The following is an 11,059-nucleotide window of genomic DNA, read 5'->3' as shown; positions in this document are numbered from 1 at the left end:
ACTGCTGCCCCCTGGTGGCTGTGCTCTATATCAGCAGCCGTACTGCTGCCTCCTGGTGGCTCTGCTCTATATCAGCAGTCGTACTGCTGCCCCCTGGTGGCTGTGCTCTATATCAGTAGTTGTACTGCTGCCCCCTGGTGGCTCTGCTCTATATCAGCAGCCGTACTGCTGCCTCCTGGTGGCTGTGCTCTATATCAGCAGCCGTACTGCTGCCTCCTGGTGGATGTGTTCTATATCAGCAGTCGTACTGCTGCCCCCTGGTGGCTGTGCTCTATATCAGCAGTCGTACTGCTGCCCCCTGGTGGCTCAGCTCTATATCAGCAGTTGTACTGCTGCCCCCTGGTGGCTCTGCTCTATATCAGCAGTCGTACTGCTGCCTCCTGGTGGCTGTGCTCTATATCAGCAGCCGTACTGCTGCCCTCTGGTGGATGTGCTCTATATCAGCAGTCGTACTGCTGCCCCCTGGTGGCTCTGCTCTATATCAGCAGCCGTACTGCTGCCTCCTGGTGGCTGTGTTCTGTATCAGCAGTCGTATTGCTGCCTCCTGGTGGCTCTGCTCTATATCAGCAGCCGTACTGCTGCCCCCTGGTGGCTCTGCTCTATATCAGCAGCCGTACTGCTGCCTCCTGGTGGCTGTGTTCTGTATCAGCAGTCGTATTGCTGCCTCCTGGTGGCTCTGCTCTATATCAGCAGCCGTACTGCTGCCTCCTGGTGGCTGTGTTCTATATCAGCAGTCGTACTGCTGCCCTCTGGTGGCTCTGCTCTATATCAGCAGCCGTACTGCTGCCTCCTGGTGGCTCTGCTCTATATCAGCAGTCGTACTGCTGCCTCCTGGTGGCTGTGTTCTATATCAGCAGTCGTACTGCTGCCCCCTGGTGGCTGTGCTCTATATCAGCAGTCGTACTGCTGCCCCCTGGTGGCTGTGCTCTATATCAGCAGTCGTATTGCTGCCTCCTGGTGGCTGTGCTCTATATCAGCAGCCGTACTGCTGCCTCCTGGTGGCTCTGCTCTATATCAGCAGTCGTATTGCTGCCTCCTGGTGGCTGTGCTCTATATCAGCAGTCGTACTGCTGCCCCCTGGTGGCTGTGCTCTATATCAGCAGTCGTATTGCTGCCTCCTGGTGGCTGTGCTCTATATCAGCAGCCGTACTGCTGCCTCCTGGTGGCTCTGCTCTATATCAGCAGTCGTACTGCTGCCCCCTGGTGGCTGTGCTCTATATCAGCAGCAGTACTGCTGTCCGACCTGGGAGTATCGGCAGTTATTGTGTGTTTCATTATGTATTGTCATGTTCCTGTGATGTATTTTTCACGGTTTGGCTGAGTATTCCAGCTAGGGGAGATATGGTTGGTAATGGTTGGAAGAAACAAGGCTAACCTCCCTTGGTAGGAGTGGGCTGGTCCTGCTTCCTGCCAGGAGGGGGAGTTCTTGTCCAGACAGCAATGGGAGAGAAAGCACATGTCAGAGCTCCTGCTCCTCAGAGCCAGATCTTATTCTCCTGTGAGACCCACAGTCCAGAGAAATCATCAGCATCAAGAACACAGCTTTAAGAAAGCATTGGTGTGACAAGACAGTAGAGTTATCAGTGAAATACAGCTTTACAGACACTGGGAAGGTGAGGGACTAAGGCTCAGACACCCATCACCTACAGGTGAGGGACTACAGCTCAGATACGTATCATCAATACCAACACTAGGCCAGACTAACATCAAGCCTCAAAGGCTCTCAAGAAAGAAGCGGGATGGACGAAGAGATCAATGCTCCCACAAGGAGGCCGCCATCTTGGAAGTCATTGCGCCTCGCTGCTGCACAGTCCAGCTCTACCATGTCAAGTGTGAGTACCGCTGGGGCCAATGTGCCTGAGAAGTTCTGGGAGCTGTTACTTCTACCTGGGTGCTGTCCATCCGCACACGCTGTGCCGCTGTTACACCACTTAAAGGGGCCCTGCATCATTTACCGCCATCAACCCAAATGTACCGCCACTGATCCAGGATTGTATTACTGGAAAAGCATGGCTGTGACCTCCTGTGGATCCAACACGTGGACACTACCAGACCTTTCAACTACTGAAAGTGATGAATCAACAGATACGGCTCCATGTACTCTGGAGTCTCCATCAATCGATGAGCTCCTTGCTAGGAGAAATCTACGCGCCACCTCCTACTGCTGTCCAGAGAATCTGTTACCATGAGGACAGATCTATAGAGGACCTTCCAGAATATGAAGATCCTGCATTTCCAGATTCCACCACTGGAGGTCGCCAGAGGTACAGCTGACCAGGATAACCCAGGGGCCGAAGGAGCGGGTGCCCTGGGCGCTACCATTTGCGGACAGGAGGGGGGCGCAGGTGAAGTGCCAGCACAGCAGTGGCGTCGCCAGGGGGGGGCCAGAGGGGGCCACGGCCCCCCCTACATCATGCTGTGCCCCCCCATGTGCCCCCCCAACTAAAATGACCCCCCCCCCCCAAGTGAGCAGCCGCCGCCGGGCACAGGGAGATGAGCGCTTCCATTGCGCTCATCTCCATTGTAAACTGTCTGTGCCAGCGGAGGTGCAGGGGAGGGAGAGGCGTGTCCCTTCCCTTTCCTCTGATAGGCTGCAGGCAGGCACCGAAGTGGAGGAGAGGCCCCGCCCCCTAATTACTCCTGTTTACCTTTCTAAAGCTAAAGGACCTTTGATGATGTCATCACAGGTCCTGTAAGGGAACTGCACAGTGTAAAGTGTAGTTCCCAGGTTAGAACAGTGCATCTGCCAGGACCTGTGATGACATCATCTTCAACATCACAGGTCCTGCAGAATCTAGCAAAGGAACTGCACCAAAAATGGTGTAGTTCCTAGGTTTCAAAGGTACATCTGCCAGGACCTGTGATGACATCATCACAGGTCCTTCAACCCCTAACAGCAAGTATTAAAAGTTCACAAGCAGCTCTGTATTGATCCATACAGACTGGAATGGAGAGGTAAGAGGAGGTCCTCCACTTTTCATCATTTACCCCCCCCCCCCCCCCTCCATGCCCTGTTTTTACTCATTGCTCACTCATGTATACTACTTCAGACAGTTACCACTACCTCATGTACCTCACAGTGACTATAATGCATAACTGACCACATATTTCTATAAACACTGCATCTACAGTATTATACCTTCTATGTGTCACATCAATACACTGCTCTGTATATATATATATATATATACACACACATACATGCACACACACTGCATATATTACACAGTATTATACATGCAATATGTACAGATATATAGTATATACCGCAGTGCACTGATATGTGAGGTATGAGGTATAATAGATGCTGTGTGTACAGATATCAGTACACTTCTGTATATACTATATATGTGAGGTACGAGGTATAATAGATGCAGTGTGTACAGATATATAGTATATACAGCAGTGTACTGATATGTGAGGTACGAGGTGTCAATACACTGCTGTATTTACTATATACCTGTACACACTGCATCTATTATACCTCGTACCTCACATATTACACTACTGTATATACTGTATACACTGCATATATTATACCCCGTACCTCACATATCAGTACACTGCTGTATATACTATATACCTGTACACACTGCATCTATTATACCTCGTACCTCACATATTACACTACTGTATATACCTGTATACACTGCATATATTATACCCCGTACCTCACATATCAGTACACTGCTGTATATACTATATACCTGTACACACTGCATCTATTATACCTCGTACCTCACATATTAGAACACTAGGGAATATACTATATACCTGTACACACTGCATCTATTATACCGCGTACCTCACATAACTGTACACTGCTGTATATAATATACATCTGCATCTATTATACCTCTTTTGTGTGCCAGGGCTGTTTTGTAATCCCATTCCGGCCCTGATGGCATAAATTATAAAACGCAGCAGCAAGAATAGTTCATGGAACAAAGGGAGGGGCTATAAAAGGGGAATGGGGGCCCAATTTAGATTCCTGCTATGGGGCCCAGTGATTTTTATGTACGCCCCTGGCTGCAGGCACTAGGCCGGCAGCCTATCAGAGGCCGGCGCAATGACGTCATCGTGCGGCCTGAGCCTTACATTACAGCGTGGGACACAGGAAGAGGCTGCATCGCATCGCTGACACTTAGGTAAGTATAAGTGTTTTTTTTTTGTTTTTTTTTACAATAGTGTTACTGGCACATTGGGGGGGCTTATTACAAAACTGGCACATGATGATGGGGGGGACTTTATACTGGCACATGATGATGGGGGGGACTTTATACTGGCACATGATGATGGGGGGGAACTTTATAGTGTCTGTGACTTTCAAAGTCCCACAGTCCTTTGTTCTATTGCTTTAAGTATATTCTTGTTTTGAAACAACATTGATTCTTTCTTAAAAACGGGGGGGGGGGGGGGGGGGGGGGGCGCAGTTTGCCATCTTCGCCCTGGGCACCAAATGGCCTTGTCCCAGCCCTGACCCAGCCTTACAGGACCTCCAGAGGATAACAAGCCAGCTGCCGTGGGTTCCTTCCTGAAGAATTCTTCACCCTCATTTGAAGATATAGGAGCCCTAAGAGCACCAGGAGGGTGAGAAGATTGGAACTGGCCTCTGTTTGTGTGTGTGTTTTTTCTTGTTGGGCTCTGAACCACTGCTCTCCTGCTTCATGTCTTAAAGGACTCCTACTACAGAAGTCCAAGTTGTGCCACACCAACACTTTCTCAGGTTATTGTCAACATCTTATCATTGGGGGTGTTGCAACATTCAAGTAATCTACCCAGTACCAGAGCTCCTTGAACCCAATTTGTGTTTGGGAGACACTTTTTGGCCTAACCGCATGTGGGGAAACCACCCGGTTTATGTAACATTTAAGGACTGTACCTGCCACGTGGACTTTCATATATGAGCAGTGGCGTGCCTGTAGTTTGCGTTACCGGGACTCTCACCAAGTGCTGCAAACCTAAGATTGCTGCTACCCTGCTGCAGCTAACAGGACTCTAACAAGTCTGAGCCCTGCAGCCAGGGAAGTTAGGTTAGAAAGACCACCTCCTTGGTACCAACATGGACTGCCCCTTCGGACTGTAGTACTCTCACATTCCCCTGGTAGCTAGAGTTCTTAGCCTAGGCCTTGTTTTGTATATATGTATGCACTTATGCTTTAACCTTTTCTTTCCACAGTATTGGGAAGGAGGGATCCAGCTTGGTCACCTGTTGCTGGGAGGTACCACAATCACAGCCCGAGGATGGCTTGCCTTTCATCAAGGGGGTATGCAGTGCCCCAGACCTGGGAGTATCTGCAATTATTGTGTTTTATTATGTATTGTTATCTTCATGTTATGTTTTGGCTGTTCATCCCAGCAGAGGAGGTAATGGTTGGCAGGAACAGGGATAACCACCCTGTTGTTCCTTTCTTGGTAGGAGTGGGCTGCTCCTACTTCCTGCCAGGAGGGGGAGTTCTAGTCCTGCTAGTAAAGGGAGAGGAAGCATATGTCAGAGCTCCTACTTCTAGGAGCCTTATCCAATTCTCCTATGACATCTTCATTATTCAGAACACAGCTTCCAAAAGCAACAGTGCTTGAAGACTGCAGAGTGATCAGTGAAATTACAGCTTAACAGACACTGCTGCATGTGATGGACCGTGGCTCAGACACCCATCACTCAAACCACCACTAGGCCAGGCTAACATCAAGCCTGAATCACACAGTGGACACCTATATCTGCAAGTGCCACTAAATAGCCATCCAACCCTTTACCATACCTCCTCAGCTGGTGCCAGAAACTGCACTTTGTACTTTATACTGCTGGGTGTTAAACAGAGACTGCTATACGTTTACTTCTGGCCTCATTCTTTAAACTACCTTTCTACTGCACCAATCCCCAGGGTGCAACGTCCTGAGGGAGTACACCGTGACACAACACCTCATAAGGGCCACTACTACTCCCACCCTCTGCACCGGCTCTTCAGGGGTCACTGCACATCTATATAACATGCAGTGATCCAGAGGTCGTCCGCTGCTCTTCATCGATGGCTGTAGGAAGATGACCGTCATCCATATGGTGGAGCTAATCTATGGGTAATAGGAGTGCCAACAGAAGAAGGCTACATGGTGGTATGTGGACTGACGCTGGCTCTGATTTCTAGAAGATGACATCTTCATCCAGGAACACACAACTAGAAGCTGCTGGGGGCCCCTGTAACATGGTGGGGCCAGACGTGTGAATGGTCAGCACAGAAGATGTCACATGACCCCTGTGTAACATGGTGGGGTCAGACGTGTGAATGGTCAGCACAGAAGATGTCACATGACCCCCTTGTAATATGGTGGAGGCCGGACGTGTGAATGGTTAACACCAAAGATGTCACATAACCCCTGTGTAACGTGTTGGAGGCCAGACGTGTGAATGGTCAGCACAGGAGATGTCACGTGACCCCCGTGTAACATGGTGGAGGCCAGACGTGTGAATGTTCAGCACAGATGTCACATGACCCCCGTGTAACGTGTTGGAGGCCAGACGTGTGAATGGTTAACACAGAAGATGTCACGTGACCCCCGTGTAACATGGTGGAGGCCAGACGTGTGAATGTTCAGCACAGAAGATGTCACGTGACCCCCGTGTAATATGGTGGAGGCCAGACATGTGAATGGTCAGCACAGAAGATGTCACATGACCCCCGTGTAACGTGTTGGAGGCCAGACGTGTGAATGGTCAGCACAGATGTCACATGACCCCCGTGTAACATGGTGGAGGCCAGACGTGTGAATGGTCAGCACAGAAGATGTCACATGACCCCCGTGTAACATGGTGGAGGACAGACATGTGAATGGTCAGAACAGAAGATGTCACATGACCCCCGTGTAACATGGTGGAGGCCAGACAAGTGAATGTTCAGCACAGAAGATGTCACGTGACCCCCCGTGTAACGTGGTGGAGGCCAGACGTGTGAATGTTCAGCACAGAAGATGTCACATGACCCCCGTGTAACATGGTGGAGGCCAGACATGTGAATGGTCAGAACAGAAGATGTCACATGACCCCCGTGTAACATGGTGGAGGCCAGACGTGTGAATGGTCAGCACAGAAGATGTCACATGACCCCCGTGTAACATGGTGGAGGCCAGACATGTGAATGGTCAGAACAGAAGATGTCACATGACCCCCGTGTAACATGGTGGAGGCCAGACGTGTGAATGTTCAGCACAGAAGATATCATGTGACCCCCGTGTAACATGGTGGAGGCCAGACGTGTGAATGTTCAGCACAGAAGATATCACGTGACCCCCGTGTAACATGGTGGAGGCCAGACGTGTGAATGTTCAGCACAGAAGATATCACGTGACCCCCGTGTAACGTGGTGGAGGCCAGATGTGTGAATGTTCAGCACAGAAGATATCACGTGACCCCCGTGTAACGTGGTGGAGGTCAGACGTGTGAATGTTCAGCACAGAAGATATCACGTGACCCCCGTGTAACGTGGTGGAGGCCAGACGTGTGAATGGTCAGCACAGATGTCACGTGACCCCCGTGTAATGTGGTGGAGGCCAGACGTGTGAATGTTCAGCACAGAAGATGTCACGTGACCCCCGTGCAATGTGGTGGAGGCCAGACGTGTGAATGTTCAGCACAGAAGATGTCACGTGACCCCCGTGTAATGTGGTGGAGGCCAGACGTGTGAATGGTCAGCACAGAAGATATCACGTGACCCCCGTGTAATGTGGTGGAGGTCAGACGTGTGAATGTTCAGCACAGAAGATGTCACATGACCCCCGTGTAACATGGTGGAGGCCAGACGTGTGAATGGTCAGAACAGAAGATGTCACATGACCCCCGTGTAACGTGGTGGAGGCCAGATGTGTGAATGTTCAGCACAGAAGATGTCACGTGACCCCCGTGTAATGTGGTGGAGGCCAGACGTGTGAATGGTCAGAACAGAAGATGTCACATGACCCCCGTGTAACGTGGTGGAGGCCAGATGTGTGAATGTTCAGCACAGAAGATGTCACGTGACCCCCGTGTAACATGGTGGAGGCCAGACGTGTGAATGGTCAGAACAGAAGATGTCACGTGACCCCCGTGTAATGTGGTGGAGGTCAGACATGTGAATGTTCAGCACAGAAGATGTCACATGACCCCTGTGAGATGTGGTGGAGGCCAGACGTGTGAATGTTCAGCACAGAAGATGTCACATGACCCCCGTGTAACATGGTGGAGGCCAGACGTGTGAATGGTCAGAACAGAAGATGTCACATGACCCCCGTGTAACGTGGTGGAGGCCAGACGTGTGAATGGTCAGCACAGATGTCACATGACCCCCGTGTAACATGGTGGAGGCCAGACGTGTGAATGTTCAGCACAGAAGATATCACGTGACCCCCGTGTAACGTGGTGGAGGCCAGATGTGTGAATGTTCAGCACAGAAGATGTCACATGACCCCCGTGTAATGTGGTGGAGGTCAGACGTGTGAATGGTCAGCACAGAAGATATCACATGACCCCTGTGAGATGTGGTGGAGGCCAGACGTGTGAATGGTCAGCACAGAAGATGTCACGTGACCCCCGTGTAATGTGGCGGTGACAGCAGAGACTTCATAGTCACAGGTTCTGAGATTTATTTCACTCTATTATAATGTTATTACAGAATTCTCCACGGTCACCCCCGACACCCTACACCCCGCCATGCTGAGGGGTCGCTGTCTTCTGCCTGCTGGGACCAGAGTCTGGAAGCAGAGGAGAAAACAGTGAGTTAGTCTCATGTGAGAGTCACTTACCTCTGCTCCATATACAGTGTATTATAATACAGAGATAATGAATGAGGGGCGGGGCCTATCTCCAGCACATGGGGACCCTCCAGGAAGCACTGATGACATCACTGCTCTCTCCTTTAGGCCACACCGCCATTTATTTCTACATGAGGAGTGACACATCTGAAGCAGGAGATAAGTGTCCTCAGCTCTCACCCTCTGTAGATACCGGCCTCTCCTCTTCAGTTTCCACCTCGTCCACATCAAATATCTCTTCTTCTTCATCCCCCTGAGCAGCTACAAAACACGTAACAAAAACATGTGACAAACGAGTTCTCACCAGAGGGTAAATCATCAGATATTTGTGATATTACACGGGGACGTCTGTATTACATGTGTGATATTACACGGGGACGTCTGTATTACATGTGGGATATTACACGGGGACGTCTGTATTACATGTGTGATATTACACGGGGATGTCTGTATTACATGTGTGATATTACACGGGGACGTCTGTATTACATGTGTGATATTACACGGGGACGTCTGTATTACATGTGTGATATTACACGGGGACGTCTGTATTACATGTGTGATATTACACGGGGATGACTGTATTGCATGTGTGATATTACACGGGGACGTCTGTATTACATGTGTGATATTACACGGGGACGTCTGTATTACATGTGTGATATTACAGGGGGATGTGTGTATTACATGTGTGATATTACAGGGGGACGTCTGTATTACATGTGTGATATTACACGGGGACGTCTGTATTACATGTGTGATATTACACGGGGATGTCTGTATTACATGTGTGATATTACACGGGGACGTCTGTATTACATGTGTGATATTACACGGGGATGTGTGTATTACATGTGTGATATTACAGGGGGACGTCTGTATTACATGTGTGATATTACATGGGGACGTCTGTATTACATGTCTGATATTACAGGGGGACGTCTGTATTACATGTGTGATATTACAGGGGGATGTGTGTATTACATGTGTGATATTACATGGGGACGTCTGTATTACATGTCTGATATTACAGGGGGACGTCTGTATTACATGTGTGATATTACATGGGGACGTCTGTATTACATATGTGATATTACACGGGGATGTGTGTATTACATGTGTGATATTACACGGGGACGTCTGTATTACATGTGTGATATTACACGGGGACGTCTGTATTACATGTGTGATATTACACAGGGATGTCTGTATTACATGTGTGATATTACACGGGGACGTCTGTATTACATGTGTGATATTACACGGGGATGACTGTATTGCATGTGTGATATTACACGGGGACGTCTGTATTACATGTGTGATATTACACGGGGATGTCTGTATTACATGTGTGATATTACACGGGGACATCTGTATTACATGTCTGATATTACAGGGGGATGTCTGTATTACATGTGTGATATTACACGGGGATGTCTGTATTACATGTGTGATATTACAGGGGGATGTCTGTATTACATGTGTAATATTACACGGGGGCATCTGTGTTACATGTGTGATATTACACGGGGACGTCTGTATTAGATGTGTGATATTACACGGGGACGACTGTATTACATGTCTGATATTACAGGGGGATGTCTGTATTACATGTGTGATATTACACGGGGATGTCTGTATTACATGTGTGATATTACAGGGGGATGTCTGTATTACATGTGTGATATTACACGGGGACGTCTGTATTAGATGTGTGATATTACACAGGGATGTCTGTATTACATGTGTGATATTACACGGGGATGTCTGTATTACATGTGTGATATTACACGGGGATGTCTGTATTACATGTGTGATATTACACGGGGATGTCTGTATTACATGTGTGATATTACACGGGGATGTCTGTATTACATGTGTGATATTACACGGGGATGTCTGTATTACATGTGTGATATTACACGGGGACGTCTGTATTAGATGTGTGATATTACACTGGGACGACTGTATTACATGTCTGATATTACAGGGGGATGTCTGTATTACATGTGTGATATTACACGGGGATGTCTGTATTACATGTGTGATATTACAGGGAGATGTCTGTATTACATGTGTGATATTACACGGGGACGTCTGTATTAGATGTGTGATATTACATGGGGAAGTCTGTATTACATGTGTGATATTACACGGGGATGTCTGTATTACATGTGTGATATTACACGGGGATGTCTGTATTACATGTGTGATATTACACGGGGATGTCTGTATTACATGTGTGATATTACACGGGGATGTCTGTATTACATGTGTGATA

The 11,059-nt window shown here is 48.6% G+C and overlaps 1 protein-coding gene across 1 annotated transcript in view; it reads right to left on the bottom strand.

Moving 5' to 3' along the window:
* Positions 1–8,593: 8,593 nt before the first annotated feature.
* The window catches only part of TRIM54 (tripartite motif containing 54), a 76,986-nt gene continuing 74,520 nt past the window's right edge, over positions 8,594–11,059 (bottom strand). Inside the window, exons 8-9 of the mRNA XM_040426905.1 lie at positions 8,959–9,039; positions 8,594–8,718 (exon numbers count right to left, since the gene is read on the bottom strand). Coding sequence (XP_040282839.1) covers positions 8,666–8,718; positions 8,959–9,039 — 134 coding nt within the window. The 3' untranslated portion in view covers positions 8,594–8,665. The remainder of the gene's footprint in view (positions 8,719–8,958; positions 9,040–11,059) is intronic.

This window comes from Bufo bufo, chromosome 4, assembly GCF_905171765.1.
Source record: "Bufo bufo chromosome 4, aBufBuf1.1, whole genome shotgun sequence".
In the NCBI taxonomy this organism is placed as follows: domain Eukaryota; kingdom Metazoa; phylum Chordata; class Amphibia; order Anura; family Bufonidae; genus Bufo; species Bufo bufo.
This window is presented reverse-complemented; position numbering and strand designations above follow the sequence as displayed.